This window comes from Bombina bombina, chromosome 12 (assembly GCF_027579735.1).
Source record: "Bombina bombina isolate aBomBom1 chromosome 12, aBomBom1.pri, whole genome shotgun sequence".
In the NCBI taxonomy this organism is placed as follows: domain Eukaryota; kingdom Metazoa; phylum Chordata; class Amphibia; order Anura; family Bombinatoridae; genus Bombina; species Bombina bombina.
In genome coordinates this window covers 119,352,883-119,379,651 of record NC_069510.1, presented here as the reverse complement: position 1 = coordinate 119,379,651, position 26,769 = coordinate 119,352,883, and the positions used below count along the sequence as shown (strand labels likewise).

The 26,769-nt window shown below is 39.9% G+C and overlaps 1 protein-coding gene across 1 annotated transcript in view; it reads right to left on the bottom strand.

Moving 5' to 3' along the window:
- GOLGA2 (golgin A2) overlaps nucleotides 1–26,769 on the bottom strand; it is a 290,650-nt gene that overhangs the window by 225,767 nt on the left and 38,114 nt on the right. Inside the window, exons 4-7 of the mRNA XM_053695478.1 lie at nucleotides 15,227–15,337; nucleotides 14,973–15,016; nucleotides 14,385–14,448; nucleotides 12,893–12,949 (exon numbers count right to left, since the gene is read on the bottom strand). Coding sequence (XP_053551453.1) covers nucleotides 12,893–12,949; nucleotides 14,385–14,448; nucleotides 14,973–15,016; nucleotides 15,227–15,337 — 276 coding nt within the window. The remainder of the gene's footprint in view (nucleotides 1–12,892; nucleotides 12,950–14,384; nucleotides 14,449–14,972; nucleotides 15,017–15,226; nucleotides 15,338–26,769) is intronic.

Here is a 26,769-nt window from a genome sequence, read left to right as displayed (position 1 = left end):
CTTTACTTGCAATATAATGCCAATAACAGGAGCATTAGCTGGCACTGCAGTCTATATAATGACAACAACCAGAGCATTAGCTGGCACTGCAGTCTATATAATGACAAAAAACAGAGCATTAGCTGGCACTGCAGTCTATATAATGACAACAACCAGAGCATTAGCTGGCACTGCAGTCTATATAATGACAAAAAACAGAGCATTAGCTGGCACTGCAGTCTATATAATGACAATAACCAGAGCATTAGCTGGCACTGCAGTCCATATAATGACAACAACCAGAGCATTAGCTGGCACTGCAGTCTATATAATGCCAACAACCAGAGCATTAGCTGGCACTGCAGTCTACATAATGACAATAACCAGAGCATTAGCTGGCACTGCAGTCTATATAATGACAACAACCAGAGCATTAGCTGGCACTGCAGTCCATATAATGACAACAACCAGAGCATTAGCTGGCACTGCAGTCTATATAATGACAACAACCAGAGCATTAGCTGGCACTGCAGTCTATATAATGACAACAACCAGAGAATTAGCTGGCACTGCAGTCTATATAATGCCAACAACCAGAGCATTAGCTGGCACTGCAGTCTATATAACATAATTTATGCTTACCTGATAAATTCCTTTCTTCTGTTGTGTGATCAGTCCACGGGTCATCATTACTTCTGGGATATTATCTGCTCCCCTACAGGAAGTGCAAGAGGATTCACCCAGCAGAGTTGCTATATAGCTCCTCCCCTCTACGTCACCTCCAGTCATTCGACCAAAGACCAACGAGAAAGGAGAAACCAAGGGTGTAGTGGTGACTGAATTATAATTTAAAAAATATGTACCTGCCTTAAAAAACAGGGCGGGCCGTGGACTGATCACACAACAGAAGAAAGGAATTTATCAGGTAAGCATAAATTATGTTTTCTTCTGTTATGTGTGATCAGTCCACGGGTCATCATTACTTCTGGGATACCAATACCAAAGCAAAAGTACACGGATGACGGGAGGGATAGGCAGGCTCATTATACAGAAGGAACCACTGCCTGAAGAACCTTTCTCCCAAAAATAGCCTCCGAAGAAGCAAAAGTGTCAAATTTGTAAAATTTGGAAAAAGTATGAAGCGAAGACCAAGTTGCAGCCTTGCAAATCTGTTCAACAGAGGCCTCATTCTTAAAGGCCCAAGTGGAAGCCACAGCTCTAGTGGAATGAGCTGTAATTCTTTCAGGAGGCTGCTGTCCAGCAGTCTCATAGGCTAAACGTATTATGCTACGAAGCCAAAAAGAGAGAGAGGTAGCAGAAGCTTTTTGACCTCTCCTCTGTCCAGAATAAACGACAAACAGGGAAGAAGTTTGGCGAAAATCTTTAGTTGCCTGCAAATAGAACTTGAGGGCACGAACTACATCCAGATTGTGTAGAAGACGTTCCTTCTTTGAAGAAGGATTTGGACACAAGGATGGAACAACAATCTCTTGATTGATATTCCTGTTAGTGACTACCTTAGGTAAGAACCCAGGTTTAGTACGCAGAACTACCTTGTCTGAGTGAAAGATCAGATAAGGAGAATCACAATGTAGGGCTGATAACTCAGAGACTCTTCGAGCCGAGGAAATAGCCATTAAAAAGAGAACTTTCCAAGATAACAATTTTATATCAATGGAATGAAGGGGTTCAAACGGAACACCCTGTAAAACGTTAAGAACTAAGTTTAAACTCCATGGCGGAGCAACAGCTTTAAACACAGGCTTGATCCTAGCTAAAGCCTGACAAAAGGCCTGGATGTCTGAATTTTCTGACAGACGCCTGTGTAACAAGATGGACAGAGCTGAGATCTGTCCCTTTAATGAGCTAGCCGATAAACCCTTTTCTAAACCTTCTTGTAGAAAAGACAATATCCTAGGAATCCTAACTTTACTCCAGGAGTAATCTTTGGATTCACACCAGTATAGGTATTTACGCCATATTTTATGGTAAATCTTTCTGGTAACAGGCTTCCTAGCCTGTATCAGGGTATCAATAACCGACTCAGAAAAACCACGTTTTGATAAAATCAAGCGTTCAATTTCCAAGCAGTCAGCTTCAGAGAAGTTAGACTTTGATGTTTGAATGGACCCTGAATCAGAAGGTCCTGTCTTAGAGGTAGAGACCAAGGCGGACAGGATGACATGTCCACTAGATCTGCATACCAAGTCCTGCGTGGCCATGCAGGCGCTATTAGAATCACTGATGCTCTCTCCTGTTTGATTTTGGCAATCAATCGAGGAAGCAGTGGGAAGGGTGGAAACACATAAGCCATCCTGAAGTTCCAAGGTGCTGTCAAAGCATCTATCAGAACCGCTCCCGGATCCCTGGATCTGGATCCGTAGCGAGGAAGTTTGGCGTTCTGGCGAGACGCCATGAGATCTATCTCTGGTTTGCCCCAACGTCGAAGTATTTGGGCAAAGACCTCCGGATGAAGTTCCCACTCCCCCGGATGAAGAGTCTGGCGACTCAAGAAATCCGCCTCCCAGTTCTCCACTCCCGGGATGTGGATTGCTGACAGGTGGCAAGAGTGAGACTCTGCCCAGCGAATTATCTTTGATACTTCTATCATTGCTAGGGAGCTTCTTGTCCCTCCTTGATGGTTGATGTAAGCTACAGTCGTGATGTTGTCCGACTGAAACCTGATGAACCCCCGAGTCTTTAACTGGGGCCAAGCTAGAAGGGCATTGAGAACTGCTCTCAATTCCAGAATGTTTATTGGCAGGAGACTTTCCTCCTGACTCCATTGTCCCTGAGCCTTCAGAGAATTCCAGACAGCGCCCCAACCTAGAAGGCTGGCGTCTGTTGTTACAATTGTCCAGTCCGGCCTGCTGAACGGCATCCCCCTGGACAGATGTGGCCGAGAAAGCCACCATAGAAGAGAGTTTCTGGTCTCTTGATCCAGATTCAGAGTGGGGGACAAATCTGAGTAATCCCCATTCCACTGACTCAGCATGCACAATTGCAGCGGTCTGAGATGTAGGCGTGCAAAGGGAACTATGTCCATTGCTGCTACCATTAAGCCGATCACCTCCATGCATTGAGCTACTGACGGGAGTTGAATGGAATGAAGGACACGGCATGCATTTAGAAGCTTTGTTAATCTGTCTTCTGTCAGATAAATCTTCATTTCTACAGAATCTATAAGAGTCCCCAAGAATGGAACTCTTGTGAGAGGAAAGAGAGAACTCTTCTTTTCGTTCACTTTCCATCCATGCGACCTTAGAAATGCCAGAACTAACTCTGTATGAGACTTGGCAGTTTGAAAGCTTGAAGCTTGTATCAGAATGTCGTCTAGGTACGGAGCTACCGAAATTCCTCGCGGTCTTAGTACCGCCAGAAGGGCACCCAGAACCTTTGTAAAGATTCTTGGAGCCGTAGCCAATCCGAATGGAAGGGCTACAAACTGGTAATGCCTGTTTAAGAAGGCAAACCTTAGATACCGGTAATGATCCTTGTGAATCGGTATGTGAAGGTAAGCATCCTTTAAATCCACTGTGGTCATGTACTGACCCTCTTGGATCATGGGTAAGATTGTCCGAATAGTTTCCATTTTGAACGATGGAACTCTTAGGAATTTGTTTAGGATCTTTAAATCCAAGATTGGCCTGAAAGTTCCCTCTTTTTTGGGAACCACAAACAGGTTTGAGTAAAACCCTTGTCCTTGTTCCGACCGCGGAACCGGATGGATCACTCCCATTAATAATAGATCTTGTACACAGCGTAGAAACGCGTCCTTCTTTATTTGGTTTGTTGACAACCTTGACAGATGAAATCTCCCTCTTGGGGGAGAGAATTTGAAGTCTAGAAGGTATCCCTGAGATATGATCTCTAGCGCCCAGGGATCCTGGACATCTCTTGCCCAAGCCTGGGCGAAGAGAGAGAGTCTGCCCCCCACTAGATCCGGTCCCGGATCGGGGGCCCTCGGTTCATGCTGTCTTTGGGGCAGCAGCAGGTTTACTGGTCTGCTTGCCCTTGTTCCAGGACTGGTTAGGCTTCCAGCCTTGTCTGTAACGAGCAACAGTTCCTCCCTGTTTTGGTGCAGTGGAAGTTGGCGCTGCTCCTGCTTTGAAATTCCGAAAGGGACGAAAATTAGACTGTCTAGCCTTAGCTTTGGCTTTGTCTTGAGGTAGAGCGTGGCCCTTACCTCCTGTAATGTCAGCAATAATTTCTTTCAAACCGGGCCCAAATAAAGTTTGCCCCTTGAAAGGTATATTAAGTAATTTGGACTTAGAAGTTACATCAGCCGACCAGGATTTTAGCCACAGCGCCCTGCGTGCCTGAATGGCGAATCCTGAATTCTTAGCCGTAAGTTTGGTTAAATGTACTACGGCCTCCGAAATGAATGAATTAGCTAGTTTAAGGACTTTAAGCCTGTCCGTAATGTCGTCCAGCGTAGCTGAACTAAGGTTCTCTTCCAGAGATTCAATCCAAAATGCTGCCGCAGCCGTGATCGGCGCGATGCATGCAAGGGGTTGTAATATAAAACCTTATTGAACAAACATTTTCTTAAGGTAACCCTCTAATTTTTTATCCATAGGATCTGAAAAGGCACAGCTATCCTCCACCGGGATAGTGGTACGCTTAGCTAAAGTAGAAACTGCTCCCTCCACCTTAGGGACCGTTTGCCATAAGTCCCGTGTGGTGGCGTCTATTGGAAACATCTTTCTAAATATTGGAGGGGGTGAGAACGGCACACCGGGTCTATCCCACTCCTTAGTAACAATTTCAGTTAATCTCTTAGGTATAGGAAAAACGTCAGTACTCGCCGGTACCGCAAAGTATGTATCCAACCTACACATTTTCTCTGGTATTGCAACAGCGTTACAATCGTTGAGAGCTGCTAAGACCTCCCCTAGTAATACACGGAGGTTTTCCAATTTAAATTTAAAATTTGAAATATCTGAATCCAATCTGTTTGGATCAGAACCGTCACCCACAGAATGAAGCTCTCCGTCCTCATGCTCTGCAAGCTGTGACGCAGTATCAGACATGGCCCTAGAATTATCAGCGCACTCTGTTCTCACCCCAGAGTGATCACGCTTGCCTCTTAGTTCTGGTAATTTAGCCAAAACTTCGGTCATAACAGTAGCCATATCTTGTAATGTTATCTGTAATGGCTGCCCAGATGTACTAGGCGCCATAATATCACGCACCTCCCGGGCGGGAGATGCAGGTACTGACACGTGAGGCGAGTTAGTCGGCATAACTCTCCCCTCGCTATTTGGTGAAATTTGTTCAATTTGTACAGATTGGCTTTTATTTAAGGTAGCATCAATACAGTTAGTACATAAATTTCTATTGGGCTCCACCTTGGCATTGGAACAAATGACACAGGTATCTTCCTCTGAATCAGACATGTTTAACACACTGGCAATAAACATGCAACTCGGTTACGATGTTATTTAATAAAAATGTACTGTGCCTCAAGAAGCACTAAACGAGTAAATGACAGATGAAATAATGAACTGAAAAACAGTTATAGCATCACTCTTAACAAACAACACAACTTTTTAGCAAAGGTTTGTTCCCATTAGTAAAATAACACTAATTAAATTTTAAACATAAAAATTACAGAGCAACGTTTTAAATCACAGTCACTATATAAGTCTCACAGCTCTGCTGAGAGAATCTACTTCCCTTCAAAGAAGTTTGAAGACCCCTGAGTTCTGTTAGAGATGAACCGGATCATGCAGAAAAACTGACTGGAAATTTTTGATGCGTAGCAAAGAGCGCCAAAAACGGCCCCTCCCTCTCACACACAGCAGTGAGAGAGAAACGAAACTGTCATAATTAACACAAGCAAACTGCCAAGTGGAAAAATAATGCCCAAATACTTATTCACTCAGTACCTCAATAATGCAAACGATTCTACATTCCAGCAAAAACGTTTAACATGAAAAATACCTAATAAAAGGTTTAATGTACTTTTACAGAGTAATTCCGGTGAAATACCATCCCCAGAATACTAAAGTGTAGAGTATACATACATGTTCATTATAACGGTATGGCAGGATTTTTTCATCAATTCCATTCAGAAAATAAAAACTGCTACATACCTCAATGCAGATTCAACTGCCCGCTGTCCCCTGATCTGAAGTTTTTACCTCCCTCAGATGGCCGAGAAACAGCAATATGATCTTAACTACTCCGGTTAAAATCATAAGAAAAACTCTGGTAGATTCTTCTTCAAACTCTGCCAGAGGGGTAATAACACGCTCCGGTGCTATTGTAAAATAACAAACTTTTGATTGAAGTTCTAAAAACTAAGTATAATCACCATAGTCCTCTCACACCTCCTATCTAGTCTTTGGGTGCAAGAGAATGACTGGAGGTGACATAGAGGGGAGGAGCTATATAGCAACTCTGCTGGGTGAATCCTCTTGCACTTCCTGTAGGGGAGCAGATAATATCCCAGAAGTAATGATGACCCGTGGACTGATCACACATAACAGAAGAAAATGCCAATAACTGGAGCATTAGCTGGCACTGCAGTCTATATAATGACAACAACCAGAGCATTAGCTGGCACTGCAGTCTATATAATGACAACAACCAGAGCATTAGCTGGCACTGCAGTCTATATAATGACAACAACCAGAGCATTAGCTGGCACTGCAGTCTATATAATGACAACAACCAGAGCATTAGCTGGCACTGCAGTCTATATAATGACAATAACCAGAGCATTAGCTGGCACTGCAGTCTATATAATGACAATAACCAGAGCATTAGCTGGCACTGCAGTCTATATAATGACAATAACCAGAGCATTAGCTGGCACTGCAATCTATATAATGACAACAACCAGAGCATTAGCTGGCACTGCAGTCTATATAATGCCAATAACTGGAGCATTAGCCGGCACTGCAGTCTATATAATGACAACCACCAGAGCATTAGCTGGCACTGCAGTCTATATAATGACAACAACCAGAGCATTAGCTGGCACTGCAGTCTATATAATGACAATAACCAGAGCATTAGCCGGCACTGCAGTCTATATAATGACAACAACCAGAGCATTAGCTGGCACTGCAGTCTATATAATGACAACAACCAGAGCATTAGCTGGCACTGCAGTCTATATAATGACAATAACCAGAGCATTAGCCGGCACTGCAGTCTATATAATGACAACAACCAGAGCATTACCTGGCACTGCAGTCTATATAATGACAATAACCAGAGCATTAGCTGGCACTGCAGTCTATATAATGACAACAACCAGAGCATTAGCTGGCACTGCAGTCTATATAATGACAATAACAGGAGCATTAGCTGGCACTGCAGTCTATATAATGCCAATAACTGGAGCATTAGCCGGCACTGCAGTCTATATAATGACAATAACCAGAGCATTAGCTGGCACTGCAGTCTATATAATGACAACAACCAGAGCATTAGCCGGCACTGCAGTCTATATAATAACAACCAGAGCATTAGCTGGCACTGCAGTCTATATAATGACAACAACCAGAGCATTAGCTGGCACTGCAGTCTATATAATGACAATAACAGGAGCATTAGCTGGCACTGCAGTCTATATAATGCCAATAACTGGAGCATTAGCCGGCACTGCAGTCTATATAATGACAACAACCAGAGCATTAGCTGGCACTGCAGTCTATATAATGACAACAACCAGAGCATTAGCTGGCACTGCAGTCCATATAATGACAACAACCAGAGCATTAGCTGGCACTGCAGTCTATATAATGACAACAACCAGAGCATTAGCTGGCACTGCAGTCTATATAATGACAACAACCAGAGCATTAGCTGGCACTGCAGTCTATATAATGCCAATAACTGGAGCATTAGCTGGCACTGCAGTCTATATAATGACAACAACCAGAGCATTAGCTGGCACTGCAGTCTATATAATGACAACAACCAGAGCATTAGCTGGCACTGCAGTCTATATAATGACAACAACCAGAGCATTAGCTGGCACTGCAGTCTATATAATGACAATAACAGGAGCATTAGCTGGCACTGCAGTCTATATAATGCCAATAACTGGAGCATTAGCCGGCACTGCAGTCTATATAATGACAATAACCAGAGCATTAGCTGGCACTGCAGTCTATATAATGACAACAACCAGAGCATTAGCCGGCACTGCAGTCTATATAATAACAACCAGAGCATTAGCTGGCACTGCAGTCTATATAATGAGAGAAACTGGAACTGGGTCTGTTATACAGCATGCTAAATCATTTACTTGTAGGCAAGCCACTCGGGTGAAGAAAACACACATTTTATTTTGTCACCTCCTACAAGACACCCCTGAACATCATGCCTATCCTACATGTAAGGGACATTCACCCTGTCTGTCTGGCGGGCTTCCCACACAACATTGGGGAAAGAGGTCACTTTATTTGGATGTCAGTTTAAAAAATAATAATTTCAATGCTTTGCAAATTAACCTAATAGTGTCACAAACCATTAAAGTTTTTTAAATGAAAATCCAGCGATTTCTCAGAGGACTGGGCTTTGAGGAAACCCAATTTCATTTATTATGATAAAGAAAAAGCAAACCATATGCTGCACACACCTGTTCACATTACTTTTATTTATTTTTTATTTATACACAAATAAATCAAACATATTTGGGATGACAGAAATCAGAAACATTAGGAATAATTTTATCCAAACGTCAATGGTTCAATTAAATAAAAAGCGAAAACCTAAAACTAGTTTCCATCAAGACAACAAATTTTATATATAAAATAAATAAATAAAAGATAATTCCTTTACTTTTTTTCTTAAAATCTCTACACCTTCCTCTAGATCAGGGGTATCAAACCCAATGTATCTGGGGGCCATTGGCCAAGTGTCCTGCGTACATGGGGGCCGCTTGAACTGAAAAGTGCTATATATACACTAGGAACTGGAAGTGACATTTACCCAAGTAGTAGTGCATGGTGGGAGTTGTAGTCCACAACAGACATACACTGTTGTCTATATTTATCTTGTGAATGCCAAGTGAAGTGATCATTCTGGAACTGTATAACAATTTCAAAAGTGACATTTATCCAAGCAGTGCATGGTGGGAGTCTACACTAGACTCTTGTCTTTATATTTATCTTTTGAGTGCCTATATATAACATCAACTAGTTACACCTCTCAAAACCCTAAAAAAAAAAATTGACAGCCCAAATTAATGGTTTAACTTAAACAAGGGAGGGCCGCAGGAAACTATTTTGGGGGCCGCATATGGCCCCAGGGCCTGTAATTTGAGACCACTGCTCTAGATAGTTGTCTAAGTTAATTAGGTCATACAAAGTTTCCCTTTAACTGTTCATTAACAATACATTCAAACCCTTTAAATGGATTGTGACTCAAAGTATCTTCTCCATTTACCAAAAACTTTTAATACTATAGTCAGAGGCAATTTGTACATCATATTGTTATATATTCACTTGAGTAGGTAACTTTACAAGTAAATATTTAACTGTAGGAGGTAATTTACATTTCTATAGCTCAAGAACAAGCAATCTGCCGGCTAGAATCACAATATTAATAAATCTGGTTAATGCACCATACTGTTTTCCGTCAACCAGAAATATATTATTTTTAGATAATATCAGATTTATGTTCATAGGTTTTTTTCACCATTTAATTCTTGGGCAATCATAAAAATAATCAAAAATATGCGCCTACATTTTTTTTTTTACAAAATTATATGTCTATATATTTATATTTTTGACATGCTAACTGATAATGTGGCTGCTTTTAAACCTCTCAACTGTTAGCTGATTTTGCAGAGACATCCGATTTCATTTTTGTACTAAATTTTGCAGATGATAGTGGGTTTCTAAATCTAACCCAAAACATTATACCATGGTGCAACTGTATAAAGCTGCGTCTATATTTTGTCTGGGACCCTTTCTGTTCAAATACCAGTAACGAGATACAATATTTATTACCTTCATTATGTTTAAGAAAGAAGTTCTCCCCTTTATGATTTCCACTTGATCTGTATAAATCAACTCAGGTAATACTCCTCCTAAAGATTTCACTAAAATATATGTAATATAATCTCTTATAGTCAAGAGTTTAATAGTGAGATCGCTCTATACGAAGATGGGTCGGATTCTTCTTTTCCTAGTTTAGGAATGAGGGAGATAATAGAATCAGAAAAAATTGTTTTCTTTGAGTTGAAGTTGTCCTAAGAAATAGGTATTATATAATTTAGTAAAAACCGGAGTCATTTCTTGCACTAATAGTTTACAAAATTCATGGGGAGAAGATCTGGCCGAGGTGTTTTATTAAATGGAGATTTAAAGACAGTCTTAGTAAATCTATTTAAGTTGGATAAGATTTAAGATGTAATTTGAATGATGTTTATATGGCGCCAGATATTTTTTGTCGTTTAATACATCTGCCTAGAAACATAAAATTCACTAAAATACTTAACTAATTTCTCTCTGACTTCCTCTTGCTTGTTGTACATTCTACTATTATCTTTAACCTTATGAACAGTTTTTCCTTTGTTGAAAGTTAACCAGGTTAGACAAAAAATACTAGATTTATTTTCATATCTATAAGAATTACTTTTAAAACTAAGATTATCCTCTGTTTTCTGAATTAAGAATGCATCCCTTTTATCTTTAATTAAATTATAATTTTCACAATCTTTTTTTTAGATGGCTCATTCAGATAATTATCATAAAAGAGTTAATTAATTGATTAGGGCGCTGTAAGTCACAAGCACTTTACTTATTATTACTCTGTACCATATAAGATATAATCTCTCACCTCCCAGATTTAAATGCTTCACAAAATAGATATATTTTCTCCATGTACGCCATAATGTACCAGTCATAATCTTTCTATTTTTACTTTAAAAAAAATTTAAACTTAACATTAGTTGAAAGATATCTAGGGAAACGAAAGGCCTTAACCAAATGAAATTTGTTTAGAAAATATAAAGATACTGGGGCATCATATGATAGCGTAATAGGATGTATTATTACATCTTTGATCTCTTTAGAACAGTGGTCTCAAAGTACTGGCCCCAGGGCCATATGCGGACCTCAAGATAGCTTCATCTGGCCCTTCCTTGTTTAATAGGTTATTGGATTGTCAGTTTTTTTTATAGGCTTCTAAGAGGTAACTAGTTGATATTCTATTTAGGCACTCACAAGATAAATATATATAGACAAGTGTCCAGTGCAGACAACCACCATGCACTGCTTGGATAAATGTCCCTTTTTACATTGTTATACAGTTCCAGAGAACTACACTTGGCACTCACAAGATAAATATAGACAAGGGTGTATGGCTATTGCGGGGTACAACTCCCACCATGCACTAATACTTGGGTAAATGTCCCTTCCAGTTCTTAGTATATCCAGTTCCGGAGCACATACTCAGTTCGAGCAGCCTCCATGGGAGAAGAACACTTGGCCAGTGGCCCCCAGATACATTCAGCTTGATATCCCTGCTTTTAAAGGGACATTGTACACAAGATATTTCGTTTTGCTTATTTTTTAATAACATTGTAATAATACTGCACAGATCTGTTTAGATTACTTACACACAAGTAAACAGACTATATAATGCACAGATCTGTTTAGATTACTTACTCACACACGTAAACAGCAGACTATATACTGCACAGATCTGTTTAGATTACTTACACACAAGTAAACAGACTATATACTGCAGAAATCTCTTTAGATTACTTACACACAAGTAAACAACAGACTACATACTGCACAGATCTGTTTAGATTACTTACATACAAGTAAACAGACTATATACTGCAGAGATCTCTTTAGATTACTTGCACACAAGTAAACAACAGACTACATACTGCACAGATCTGTTTAGATTACTTACTCACACACGTAAACAGCAGACTACATACTGCACAGGTCTGTTTAGATTACTTACAAACAAGTAAGCAGACTATATACTGTTCAGATCTGTTTATATTATTTACACACAAGTAAACAGACTATATACTGTACAGCTCCGTTTAGATTACTTACACACAAGTAGACTACATACTGCACAGATCTGTTTAGATTACTTACACACACATGTAAACAGCAGACTATATACTGCACAGATCTGTTTAGATTACTTACACACAAGTAAACAGCAGACTATATACACTGCACAGATCTGTTTAGATTACTTACTCACACACGTAAACAGCAGACTACATACTGCACAGGTCTGTTTAGATTACTTACAAACAAGTAAGCAGACTATATACTGTTCAGATCTGTTTATATTATTTACACACAAGTAAACAGACTATATACTGTACAGCTCCGTTTAGATTACTTACACACAAGTAGACTATATACTGCACAGATCTTTTTAGATTACTTATATGCAAGTTAAACAACTGAATTCACTAAATATTACAGCTAAAATAGCAGTATTATGCAAACAATCTGACTTATTTACTAAGCACATTTCATGGAATATTTTATTAAAGGGACACTGAACCCACATTTTTTCATTCATGATTCAGATAGAGCATGCAATTTTAAGCTACTTTCTAATTTACTCCTATTATCAAATTTTCTTCATTCTCTAGGTATCTTTTTTTCAAATGCAAGAATGTAAGTTTAGATGCCGGCCCATTTTTGGTGAACAATCTGGGTTGTTCTTGCTGATTGGTGGATAAATTCAAACCAAAGAAAAGCTTTGTTGCCTTCTTTTTCAAATAAAGAAAGCAAGAGAATGAAGAACATTTGCTAATAGGAGTAAATTAGAAAGTTGCTTCAAATTGCATGCTCTATCTGAATCACGAAAGAAAAAATTTGGGTTCAGTGTCCCTTTAATGACATTAGAACAAAGATTTACACTGTTGAAAATGAATCAAGAGATTTAACCATAGACTCACCTCCGTTTCTGAGTTGTTGGGTGGGATGATGCTTTCCCCATTCATATAGGTATTAGACTAAAAAGGGAAGCAAACAAAATGATAATTATACAACTGTTTTCTCCATCATCACAAACAAAAAGTTTAAACATATTGGACATTCTAATAAAATAATAGTGCAATCATATTCAAACCCAGCTGCCAACAAGCCAGTGGCACCTCAAAATTAGGCCCTGGTTCAGCTTCTCCATGTACCCCCAAAATGTACCTGCCCTAGCCATAAGACAGCTTTTCTCCATGAATATTCAACATGTATCCCCAACATGTACCTCCCCTGGCCATAAAAAAGAATCACCATGAATGTCCAACATGTACCTGCCCTGGCTATAAAACAGCTTCTCTATAAAAGTCCAACATGTACCTGCCCTGGTCATGAATCAGCTTCTCCATGAAAGTCGAACATGTACCTACCCTGGTCATTAATCAGCTTCTCCTTGAAAGTCCAACATGTACCTGCCCTGGTCATGAATCAGCTTCTCCATGAAAGTCCAACATGTACCTACCCTGGTCATTAACCAGCTTCTCCTTGAAAGTCCAACATGTACCTGCCCTGGTCATGAATCAGCTTCTCCATGAAAGTCCAACATGTACCTACCCTGGTCATTAATCAGCTTCTCCTTGAAAGTCCAACATGTACATACCCTGGTCATTAATCAGCTTCTCCTTGAAAGTCCAACATGTACCTGCCCTGGTCATGAATCAGCTTCTCCTTGAAAGTCCAAAATGTATCTGCCTTGGCCATGAATCAGCTTCTCCATGAACGTACAACATGTACCTGCCCTGATCATCAATCTGCTTCTCAATTAAAGTCCAACATGTACCTGCACAGGCCACGAAACCGCTTCCCCATGAATGTGCAACATGTACTTCCCCTGACCATGAATCAGCTTCTACATGAACATTCAACATGTACCTGCCCAGGCCATGAAACAGCTTCCCTATGTAAGTCGAACATGTACCTGCTCTGGCCATAGAACAGCTTCTCCATGAAAATCCAACATGTACCTGCCCTGGCCATAAAACAGCTTTTCCATAAAAGTCCAACATGTAACTGCCCTGGCCATGAAACAGTTTCTCCATGTAAGTCCAACATATAACTGACAATCTTTGGTTTAGTGCTCAAGAGTTTACCCTTTGTGGGGGTTGAACACACAGCTAGGATCAGTAATGCAAAAATGACATACTTGTATTACATATTAGTGCATGTAATTTATGCATTTTTCCCATTTCCTGGTTGCTATCTTCATATACGTGTTGACCTCTGATCTATTTGCTTTTGGCTTTAGAATCACAAATTCGAGAAAACTGGTAGCAGAAACTGTCTGTGGTTGTCTTCAGCACGTATGTGGTTCCTACAGGAGTGTAACTTACTAAGCTGTTTACACAGTCTAGGAGGGGACACTAGAGATGACCAGACACGGTTAGTGACAGACAGGTACAATGTGATCCCTACCTGAGACATCAGGCCATTCAGTTTTTCTGACAGCTGCCTCAAACTGTCTGTTGACGAGAGAGACCTAATAGACAGATGCAGACAGTTAGGTTTGGCAGCCTCAGCACAAAGCAAGTTGTGTCACACAGGTTCTGTAAAGGGCAGCTTGTAAATTGGGGGGGGGGGAGATGCTTCAATGAAACTTCTGTGCAGAGATGCCTACAGATAAAGCAAGTAAATTATATAAAGAAGAAGACTACTACATTTCCCTTTGTTTCAGCTTAAATTCATTCAGTAGTGCTTTATTACTGCTATATACAGTTTTTATACAAAATATTTTGTAATGCAGCTCATAATAAATACTGCACATGTATAAAATATTTATTGTGTGCACAGACCTTTTGCAATACAAAGTTAAATTCTTGATATATATTGTGAATAAAATATTTATTGTTCACATAGACCTTATGTAATAAAACACTACATGTCCGATTTATACTGTGTGCAGAAATACAGATTCTCTCTCTCATTCACCGCAACGCAAACAAAGCATGAAAGAATATATATATTTATTGTGTGACACTGATTATACTCGTACTTCTCACTTACCCATTTCCATCCGGAGGCATCTTTATACCATCAATTTCAGTTGGCTACAAAGAAAAGAAAAACAGAGAGGTGTGATGAGTGAAAGACACGTATAGCAGACACCAGAGCAAGCAGAGAGGGCCAGAGTACCAAATCACCGCACCACAACCGATATGAGTGTATCGTGCAGCATGCAAAGGCTTTATAGCAGAGGAACTGGGCAGGAGACAGGCTGAGAATATGGCAGCAAGTGGCCGTGTGTGGTTGTCGCACACCTGGGGCAGTGGGTTATCAAACTCAGGTTGGGTGGGCGTTTTAGAGCACTCTGTGCTGTCATCCTCAAGTATTTCAGCATCCCGAGAGGATAAATCACTTTCCAAAAGGACCTGTTACAACATGACATGGATTAGTAACTACACAGTGCTGCGAATGACAAGCAGGCAGCGATCAGACAAAAATATGCACGGACATGATGAATAGGGGTTAAAAAAGTGATATATGTACGTAAACAGCACAGTAATAAGGACACAAGCAAAAAAAACTAAAATGTTTGCGTTACAGCACACACTTCTTGTGTGGATTTAACTGCATTATCTTCTTAGGTGTGTATAGCAGTGCATTTGGCAGCCAAAGGGTTACTAATGTTAACGTTATTTCTAGTGATGTGAAGAGGAGGAAACCATTCTACCAGCAAGTATAGGGTGTAACAGCTTCTTGGTGTGAATTGACATTTGGTTAAAATTCATATTTTGACCAAAAAGCCATGTATATTGAAAACGTTACATAGTACTAATAATGCTTTATTTAAATCCGCTATTTTAGTTTTGGACTACGCTGTTGCTTATCACAGGCTAAGCTATTCAGGAAACACTTAAAGGGACATGAAACCCAAATTTTTTCTTTCATGATTTAGAAAGAGCATACAATTATAAACAACTTTCTAATTTACTTCTATTATCTATTTTGCTTCATTCTCTTGATATTCTTTGCTGAAAAGCATATCTAGATATGCTTAGGAGCTGCTGATTGGTAGCTGCACATAGATGCCTCCTGTGATTGGTTCACTGTGTGCATTGCTATTTCTTCATTAAAGTATAGCTAAAGAATTAAGCAAATTAGGTAATAGAAGTAAATTGGAATGTTGTTTAAAATTATATTCTCTACCTTAATCATGAGAGAAAATGTTTGGGTATAGTGTCCCTTTAAGAGCCGATTCGCTTAAAGGGACATTAAACCCCAAAATTTTCTTTCATGATTCAGATAGATAATACAATTTTAAACAGCTTTCTAATTGACTCCTATTTAATTTTTTTCATTCTCTTGGTATCATTTGTTGAAGGAAAAGCAATGCACTAATGGTTTCTAACTGAACACATTGGTGAGCCAATCACAATCGATACATATATATATATATATATATATATATATATATATATATATATATATACAGCCTCCAATCAACAGCTAGAACCTAGGTTTCTCTGCTGCTCCTGAGCTTGCCTAGACAAACCTTTCAGCAAAGGATAACATACAAGGAAGCAAATTAAATAATAGAAGTAAATTGGAAAGTTGTTTAAAATTGTATTATCTATCTGATTTATGAAAGAACATTTTTGGGTTTCATGTCCCTTTAAGGTCTCTGGGCTGGTGAGATTCTATAAGAATGCTTGCCAGACCTATTTCCCTGGTGGAATTAAAAAGGACATTAAAGTGACTAAGGTGTCTTTAGGACACTAAACCCAATTTTTTTGTTTCATGATTCAGATAGAGCAGAAATTTTAAGCAACTTTTTAATGTACCCCTTTTTTTTCTTTGTTCTCTTGCTATCTTTATTTAAAAAGCAGGAATTTAAAGGGACAGTCTACACCAGAATTGTTATTGTTTTTAAAGATAGATAATCCCTTTATTACCCATTCCCCAGTTTTGCATAACCAACACTGTTATAATAATATCATTTTTACCTCTGTGATTACCTTGTATCTAAGCCTCTGCAGACTGCCCCTTTATTTCAGTTCTTTTGACAGACTTGCAGTTTAGCCAATCAGTGCCTGCTCCCAGATAACTTCACGTGCACAGTGTTATCCATATGAAACACATGAACTAACACCCTCTAGTGGTGAAAAACTGTTAAAATGCATTCTGAAAAGAGGTGGGCTTCAAGGTCTAAGAAATTAGCATATGAACCTCCTAGGTTAAGCTTTCAACTAAGAATACCAATTGTTTAAAATTACATGCCCTATCTGAATCATCAAGTTTATTTTGGCCTAGACTGTCCCTTTAAACTTAGGAGCCAGCCCATTTTAGGTTCAGCACCCTGGATAGTGCTTGCTTATTGGTGGCAACATTTAGTCGCCAAAAAGCAAGCTCAACCCAGGTTCTGAACCAAAAATGGGTTGGCTCCTAAGCCAGAACAAAAAAAAAAATGATAATAGGAGTAAATTAGAAAGTTGCTCTATCTGAATCATGAAAGAAAAAAATGGGTTTTGTGTCCCTTTAAAGGTAAGGTAAAGTTAAGTGAAGTACTTTACGCCATCTTAAACTAAATAGAATTCAAGCATAACTTTAATTCATCTTTTTTTAAAAATTTTACTAAATAGCGTAAATTGTTATCATTTACTTATCCGTCCATTCGTATTGTTTCCTCCGCCTGACATGTTATGCAACTTGATTGACACGCTACCTCTATGTCAGCATCCAATCATCGTTTTCCCCCCGGGGTGGTCAGCCTGACCATTTCAACGTCACTACATTACTATGCGCATGCGTTGAACGTGAGGAATGCAATTTACGGACGGTGCTCGTTCATGAGACGTGCTTTTAGCCGACGCAGAGAAAGGGTGGGACCGCTCTCAGTTAGGAAACCGTAAAACACGGAAGTAGCTGCTGGGAGGAGTCGGGTAGGAAACGGCACAGACATTTAGAATTATATATTATATAAAAATAGAATAGAAACATAGAAAAAAAGTTAGCGACTGCTTTATAATAATAATGAAGAATGTTTGGGTGTAATCGCAAACCATAAAATTTACCTTCATTTTAAGGTGCAGAAAAATCTTAAATTCTTCACTAAAAATTGTATTTTATCAAAAATTTTAAATTTGTATGTAAATTACACATACGTAAATCGTATTAAAAGGCCAATAAACCTACCAAATAATGTTATATAATGCTGCACATTGTATATAACATTAGCTTAGCGGCAGCTTTCTATATAAAAGGACTGCAGAGATATTTACCTACGAAAATTAATTTTACAGAACGCTGATCCTGGCTCTACTGAGCGGGTCTGTTTTTTTTCCATCAGCACATCGCAGCACGCTGTCTACTCACAGCCGGCCCGATCGCGCCATTAAACTCAATGTAGCTCGCTCCCGCTCTGGTATTTTCATAGGTAAATATCTCTGCAGTCCTTTGATATAGAAAGCTGCCGCTAAGCTAATGTTATATAATTCTGCACTATGTGCAGAATTATATAATATTATTTGGCAGGTTTACTGGCCCTTTAACCCCTTAATGACAGAGGACGTACCAGGTACGTCATTGGAAAAACTCCCCTTAATGACAATTGACGTACCTGGTACGTCATCTGTTGTTAGAAGTGCTGGAAGCGATCATGATCGCTTCCAGCTGCTTACAAGGGATTGTAGTGATGCCTCAATATTGAGGCTTCACTGCAATCCCCTATTTTACCCACCGATGCAGAAAGGGCCACTCTGTGGCCCTCTCTGCATCGGCAATTGTTGTTCACACTTTCGTTGGTGGGTGGGAGCAGCTTGTAGGAGCAGGGTATGCTCCAAGTTCCTTACCGGTGCAATCGCAATGTAACAACACATTGCCGGTGGTTGCGCGGTTCCGGTTGCAGCCGGGGGGGGCGGAGGCGGCGGGTGCACGCGCATACGCGTGCACGCAAAATGACCGCAACTAATAAATACAAAAATACAGAGGCAGATGCAGGGGGAGCTCTATTGTTTAGTAAGGGATCTGGGAGGGGGAGGGAAGTAGATTATTTAGGGGGGCCAGCTACACTACAGAAAACAATGGTTTTATATAAAAAAAAGTTAATAAAAACTATTTTTGGGGGCAAATTGGGTACTGGCAGACAGCTGCCAGTACCCAAGATGGAGGCAAATAGGAAGAGGGGGAGGGTTAGAGAGATGTATGGGGGGGGTCAGGGAGGTTGTGGGGTAAGGGGGGATCCATCACTGCAGAATATATGAAAAAAAATAAAAAAAAATAAAAGATTATTTTTATTTCAGTACTGGCAGACTTTCTGCCAGTACTTAAGATGGCGGTGACAATTGTGAGGTGGGGGAGGGAAGAGAGCTGTTTGAGGGGGGTCAGGGGGAGATCAGGGGGTGGGATGTGTCAGGTGGGAGGCTGATCTCTACACTAAAGCTAAAAATTAACCCTACAAGCTACCTAATTAACCCCTTAACTGCTGGGCATATTACAAGTGTGGTGCGCAGCAGCATTTAACGGCCTTATTATTACCAAAAAGCAACGCCAAAGCCATATATGTCTGCTATTTCTGAACAAAGGAGGTCCCAGAGAAGCATTTACAAACATGTGTGCCATAATTGCACAAGCTGTTTGTAAATAATTTCAGTGAGAAACCTAAAATTTTGAAAAATTTAACAGTTTTTTTTATTGGATCGTATTTGGCGGTTAAATGGTGGCATGAAATATACCAAAATGGGCCTAGATCAATAATTTGGGTTGTCTACTACACTACACTAAAGCTAAAATTAAACCTAAACGCTCCCTACAAGCTCCCTAATTAACCCCTTCACTGCTGGGCATAATACACGTGTGATGCGCAGTGGCATTTAGCGGCCTTCTAATTACCAAAAAGCAACGCCAAAGCCATATATGTCTGCTATTTCTGAACAAAGGGGATCCCAGAGAAGTATTTACAACCATTTATGCCATAATTGCACAAGTTGTTTGTAAATAAATTCAGCGAGAAACCTAAAGTTTGTGAAAAAATTTGTGAATAAGTCAACAATTTTTTTTATTTGCTCGCATTTGGCAGTGAAATGGTGGCATGAAATATACCAAAATTGGCCTTTATGAATACTTTGGGATGTCTTCTAAAAAAAAATATATACATGTCAAGGGATATTCAGGTATTCCTGACAGATATCAGGGTTCCAATGTAACTAGCGCTCATTTTGAAAAAAAGTGGTTTGGAAATAGCAAAGTGCTACTTGTATTTTTTGCCCTATAACTTGCAAAAAAAGCAAAGAACATGTAAACATTGGGTATTTCTAAACTCAGGACAAAATTTAGAAACTATTTAGAATGGGTGTTATTTGGTGGTTGTAGATGTGTAACAGATTTTGGGGGTCTAAGTTAGAAAAAGTGTGTTTTTTTCCATTTTTTCCTCATATTTTATATATTTTTTTATAGTAAATTATAAGATATGATGAAAATAATGGTATTTTTAGAAGGTCCATTTAATGGCGAGAAAAACGGTATATAATATGTGTGGGTACAGTAAATGAGTAAGAGGAAAATTTCAGCTAAACGCAAACACTGCAGAAATGTAAAAATAGCCATTGTCATTAAGGGTAAGAAAATTGAAAAATGGTCCGGTCATTAAGGGGTTAAATATGCACAGTGTAATTCTTAATTTAAATTCATACAAAATACAAAGCGTAACTGTTGACATTGTCTCTAAAATCCCAGCGTAATACTGTAAAGATTTTCTCATTGCAGATCTCAGTTTTTTCATGGCGGTTAGAAGGTGGCGAGATTTTCTCAAAAAACTCAAAATAGAAAAACAAATAAATACGAAAATAGAAGCGATTGTAAGATGCTATCTGCAGAAAGCACTGTAATGTGGTTTATATTGGCTACAGGATTTACTTTATAACGTGCCTCCCTGCTTACTTGGCTCCATGCAGCGGTGTCCCTTTACAGCGAGCTCCATTCATTAATATAGGAGTTAGCTTGCCATTTGCAGGGACTGCCCCCTTTTTTACAATAGTTCCACCACGTCTCATCAGGCAGACGTTAAAATTACACATTTGTCTCATTAAGAGGGTCAGAGCTGATGCTATAATGTGCTAATTCTGCACTATAACATAAGGTTTTATAACACGGATATTTATCTCAGTATAAGAGTAACCGCTCTGTATGTCCAACCCACCTATAAAGCAATAAACCCTAACGGTGGCGCATCTGGCCTCTAAACCACAATTAACTCTAACAACAAAGCAGTCCCCACTAAAGTGATTAAACTCGCTCAAAATCATTACCAGGATCAGCTACCCAACCTGCACCAGTCCTAACCGCCACGCAACCGGCACCAGTCCTAACCGCCACGCAACCGGCACCAGTCCTAACCGCCACGCAACTGGCACCAGTCCTAACTGCCACGCAACCGGCACCAGCCCTAACCGCCACGCAACCGGCACCAGTCCTAACCGCCACGCAACCGGCACCAGTCCTAACCGCCACTCAACCGGCACTAATCCTGCCACGGAATCTGCACTAATCCTAACTAAATTAATTATCTACAATCAGCTACCAAACCACAATTTACCCAACCCAGGCCCAAAACATAATCCCCTTCACTGGAAGTCTCCATCATGTTAAATACCCCCACCACAAACAACTTTACCAGTGGTATAGTCCTGTATCCCTAAACACATCTGGTCCATCACAACAATAAACTGTGGCAACTACACATCAGAACAAGCCACCCTTAACTCTACACCCCCCCAATGGTAATCGCAATACTACATGACATCCCTAGCACTAAACTTCACTCTCCTACACAACACCCCAATGACAACTCCACATTGTAACCACAAACCCCCCCTAACTCTAAAACCCCCACTGGCAATCCCTATACTACATGACATCTCCATACACTAAACTTAACTCTCCTACACAACACCCCAATGACAGCTTCCTATTGTCACCACAAGCCCTCCTTAACTCTACACCCCCCAATGGTAATTCCAATACTACATGACATCCCCATACACTAAACGTCACTCTCCTACACAACCCCCCAATTACAACTCCATATCGTCACCACAAACCCCACTTAACTCTACAACCCCCACTGGTAATCCCAATACTACATGACATCCATTTGTAATCCACAAATAAAAAGAGATTGCTGTAGGAAAAACTTCACTTTTTCATATCTAATCCCCATGCACTAAACTTCACTCCTCCTACACAACAACCCAAAGGCAACTTCCTATCGTCACCACAAACTCTCCTCAACTCTACACAAGCACCTGTTGTGGCAGACAGCACAAATTCTCCATCCTAAACCTATAACCAGGCTCCACTGCCGCCGGAGGTTTAGATGACGCGGACTCCGACCCAGAAGGGGCCTCCTCCGAATAGTCGGAGTGTGCCTCATCATCGTATAGATCCTCTGGATCAGCCTTTGGCATGGACAAACCCTGGGCCGGGCCGCTTTGATAAACCCTACGCTTGCGCTTAGCAGAACGTTGTAAGGCATGGATCACTTTCGAAACTGCCGATTCCAGTTGGATCGCAAAGTCTGACGGCCAACGAATCTCTCCCGAAGGTTGGACCCCGGCGCGGTGCATGTGCAATCGGAGATGAAAGTAGGGAACACACATCCCGGGACAAAGAACCCTCAGAGGTGGTCAGCTCAGTAGTACTAGACATCCGTTTACATTTAGATGTTGTAACTTTATCAAGGCATGTGGCACATAGTTGAGCAGTCTGATCTACCAGAACCTCCTCACAATAAACACAGGAATGAGACTTTATTAAGGAAGGAGAGCCTTCCAACGCGTCAGAGTCCTCCATAGCTTGCGCGTTTGGTTAGACTAACTTTATTTATTAAAAAAGGCACCTTTATACCACCAATGGACAGGGCACTCACCACCTCCTAGGACCCGGACTACAGAAACCGCTACGTCTCCTGCGCTACAGATCAACAGGAAAAGATAGATAGCCACACCTAGTCACATGGAATGCCTGGCAGGACCGCCCCTGCACTAGGGAAAAATGCACCAAAAAAATGGCAGCGCAAAGTTTCCGCAAGTAACCTGAAAGTTCCACACAATGCAAGAGCCTCATCTCGTACATAACACAGCAATGACACAAACAATATCATGTATAAACAAAACCCTTCCAGGAATATTAACCTTTAATTCTGTAAAGAAAAAAAGGCACCACATTGTGACCCTGTCTTCTATGTTATCATTATTAAAAAAAATTAAACGATCTTACCAGAATATACGCTGTGGAACAGGAACACGGCCCTTCAAGTGTGACAGGTTAGTAGCCTCGCTCCTGACATGAACTTGAGTGAAGAAAGCAGGCAGCGAAACTCGTCAACGCTGATTGCTTATGGAGCTGTTAATATGAGTCGGGATGGTTTCGCAGAAAGACTCTCCCTGCATCTCCGGACTCTAACTTTCGCCGAGGCTCTCACTGAGAGGCTGACAGGACTACTTAAAACTCCAGTCCTACTGCGACGAGTACTACCCTCCATAAGAGACTACTCAAACTCCGGCACTCCTCTGCCATCCTCCTGTGATAAAAGGCAAAGAATGACCGGGGAATGAGGGAAGTGGGGGAGGTATTTAAGCCTTCGGCTGAGGTGTCTTTGCCTCCTCCTGGTGGTCAGGTTCTTAATTCCCAACAATAATGAATGAAGCCGAGGACTCTCCTCCACTTGAGATGGAAATGCAATTAGATTAGAGGCGGCCCTTTAAGGTCTAAGAAATTAGCATATGAAGCTCCTAGGTTTAGCTTTCAACTAAGAATACCAAGGAAACTAAGCAACATTGGTGATAAAAGTAAATTGGAAAGTTGTTTAAAATTACATGCCCTATTTAAGTTTTTTTTTCCGACTTGACTGTCCCTGTAACTCTACACCCCCCACTGGTAATCCCTATACTACATGACCTCCATATGTAATCCCCATGCACTAAACTTCACTTTCCTATACAACAACTAATGACAACTGCCTATCGTCACCACAAACCCCCCTTAACTCTACACCCCCCACTGGTAATCCTATACTACATGACCTCCATATGTAATCTGCATGCACTAAACTTCACGCTCCTACACAAATGCTCATTGAAAACCCCCTTCTATCACGGCTGCAGTGGTGGGGCCATCATGTCACCATAAAGCAGCTCTGTCACAACAAAAAGCAGCTTTATTAAGACCTAACAGATAGTGTTCACTATTGTAGCATTATTATTTTTTTTTGGGGGGGGGGGTTTAATACAAAACAAGAGCGGTCTGTAAAATATTTTCAAACTACATCATTCACTTTTTTTTACCTCTGTACTCAATGTACGCAATATCGTCCCACTAATGATCTTTGATTAATATGTACCCGTCAGCCAATCAGCATTAGTAGGAATTACCTAGGAGCCACTGAACATTAACAGGAAGTACCTGTCAGCCAATAAGCATTAGCAGAAACTACACTAATGATACTGCTGTAATTAAATTTAAACCATTTTATAGCAGATTTTTTCTGCTATTTAATATGGATGATATAAATGTTGGCACACTGCACCCTTTTAAAGGAGCCAGAGAAGACTAAGTGACCCTCCCTTTATAAGGATATGAAATGCATCCCATCTTAACACAACTGTCTATTTAACTAATCCCTAAAGCAGATGAGGGGTGTGAGAAATGAGTCAGTCACCATTACACATGACGCTGACTACGGTTTAGTGACTATATGTTTATGATGGGTGTGGTAGCGTATACAGGAGGAAAACCAAGCAGAAACAAGTCATCAGGAACTCCAAAAGTGGCAAATTGCGGCTATAAGACATGTGTACATCCCCTCTGTACATGAGACATCAAAATAGACTTCCAGCCAATGCTGCTCCAATTAGCAAAACGCACAGAGGGTGCAGGGAGAGCTACACATCCTACCATGCAGCAGGGTGCACGCTGTGGCACTTGAGCATATCGCTAGTGCAAGATCAAAATAACCAAAAAAGGCCTCTAGTGAGCAGTACAATTCACTATAGATTAGGGCTTGACAAATCACGGGGTCAGGCTCCTAAAATGCCGTTCCTGACTGTCTCCAACTTCTCATACATCCTTTTTAGTACGCGACAATCAGTAAATAATACAAACACAATCAACAAACATTTGTTAAGGTTTACAGTATTTCTATGTGAAGATTAGACAAGGCACAACTAAAAAACAGTTCATTCATTTGCAATGACCATGGTCAAAAACACAAACATTTATGGCAGATAACCTAAAGAGCCAAAACATATATAAATGTGCAATTCAGACTATAAACGCCCCACAAACACACACCACAAAAACACTACACACAAACACATTACACACAGATACACTACCTATCACAGCACAAAAACACTACACCCACACTACCCATCACATACAGCACAAAAACACTACACCCAAACACATTACCCATAACACACACCACAAAAAGACTACACACAGACACATGCAGAAATAGATTTTTTTAAATACAAAATATAGGAACTGAAATGGCAAAACAAAATGCATTTATTGCGTGCGTGTGTATATGGTAATCTATCGTATTTTGAATGTTATTTATTATGCATTATCATGTCTTATCAATTTTTAACAAGGTTTTGTAACAAAACATTTTTTGTGTGCATATGAATTTTAGCATGATGTTTTAGGGTATTTATAGGCAATATAGATTTCAAGTTATGCTGTCTATTTTACTTTACCATATATCGCAAGTGCATTGTTATTATGTATCCGTAAGATGTATACATAAAGTTTTACTTGTCTTCATTGATCTCCGTAGTGACAGGGAGGTCCGCCCATATGACGTAATCACGCTAGGTGTCTGTAAAAGACACGCTTGCTCCATAGCAGTCACACAACTCTGATGAAGAAGGCAGACGAAAGTCATACAGGCCTTTGAAACGCGTTAGGTTTTAACTACTGCTATATATTGATCTCATCGTAGCTGTTTCCACTTGCCACAACTTGTTTTTATGCTGCTAATTTACCTCATAAGAGAGGTTTTCCTTGTGAGTAGGTTTTATCTGCTGGTATTTTATGTCACCTAATAAAAGGTTAATGCACTATTAGTGTCTTTCCTTGCCTTTTATGAACCCACACAACGTTTTACCACACTCCAAGAAAAGGGAGTTGAAAGTTTCTGCCTCTGGATATCCCAAGAGTAAAGAAGGCTCTTCTCCCCAAACAAGTGGCTCTGAAGACAGCGTGATTTGACAGTGATTACGTTTTTTACTTACCTCATACAGATTGAGGTTTGCTCAAGTAAGTGCACACCCATAGGGGGGATTGAAGTGGATGAAATAAAAATATCCGGATATATTTTAACCCCTTATTTGGTGCCTTTACCTATGTGTTTATGGACTCAACTTTTATGAATTTATTTATTGTACATCCTACTTTGGATTTTTATATGGTTATTTTGTGTTTCATCTATTGATACATATACTATATGAATTGTATGTTTTAAACTTTTACATTATCAATTTTATTTATGCTAGGCAGCGCTAACCTTGTATTTATTTTCTGATATATATATATATATATATATATATATATATATATATATATATATATATATATATATATATATATATATATATATATATATATATATATATATATCTATCTATCTATCTATCTATCTAAAGGTGAGTGCATAGAAATAAACCGCAGAAACTCAAGGTTGAAACCAAGGGTCGCATCGACACAGGACAGACCAGTCAAACAAAAAGTTTGCAGTCCAAATGTAAGCAATGCAAAAGTTTCCCTTTACGTGGTGTACAAACAAGGTGAGGTGAGGTAAAGT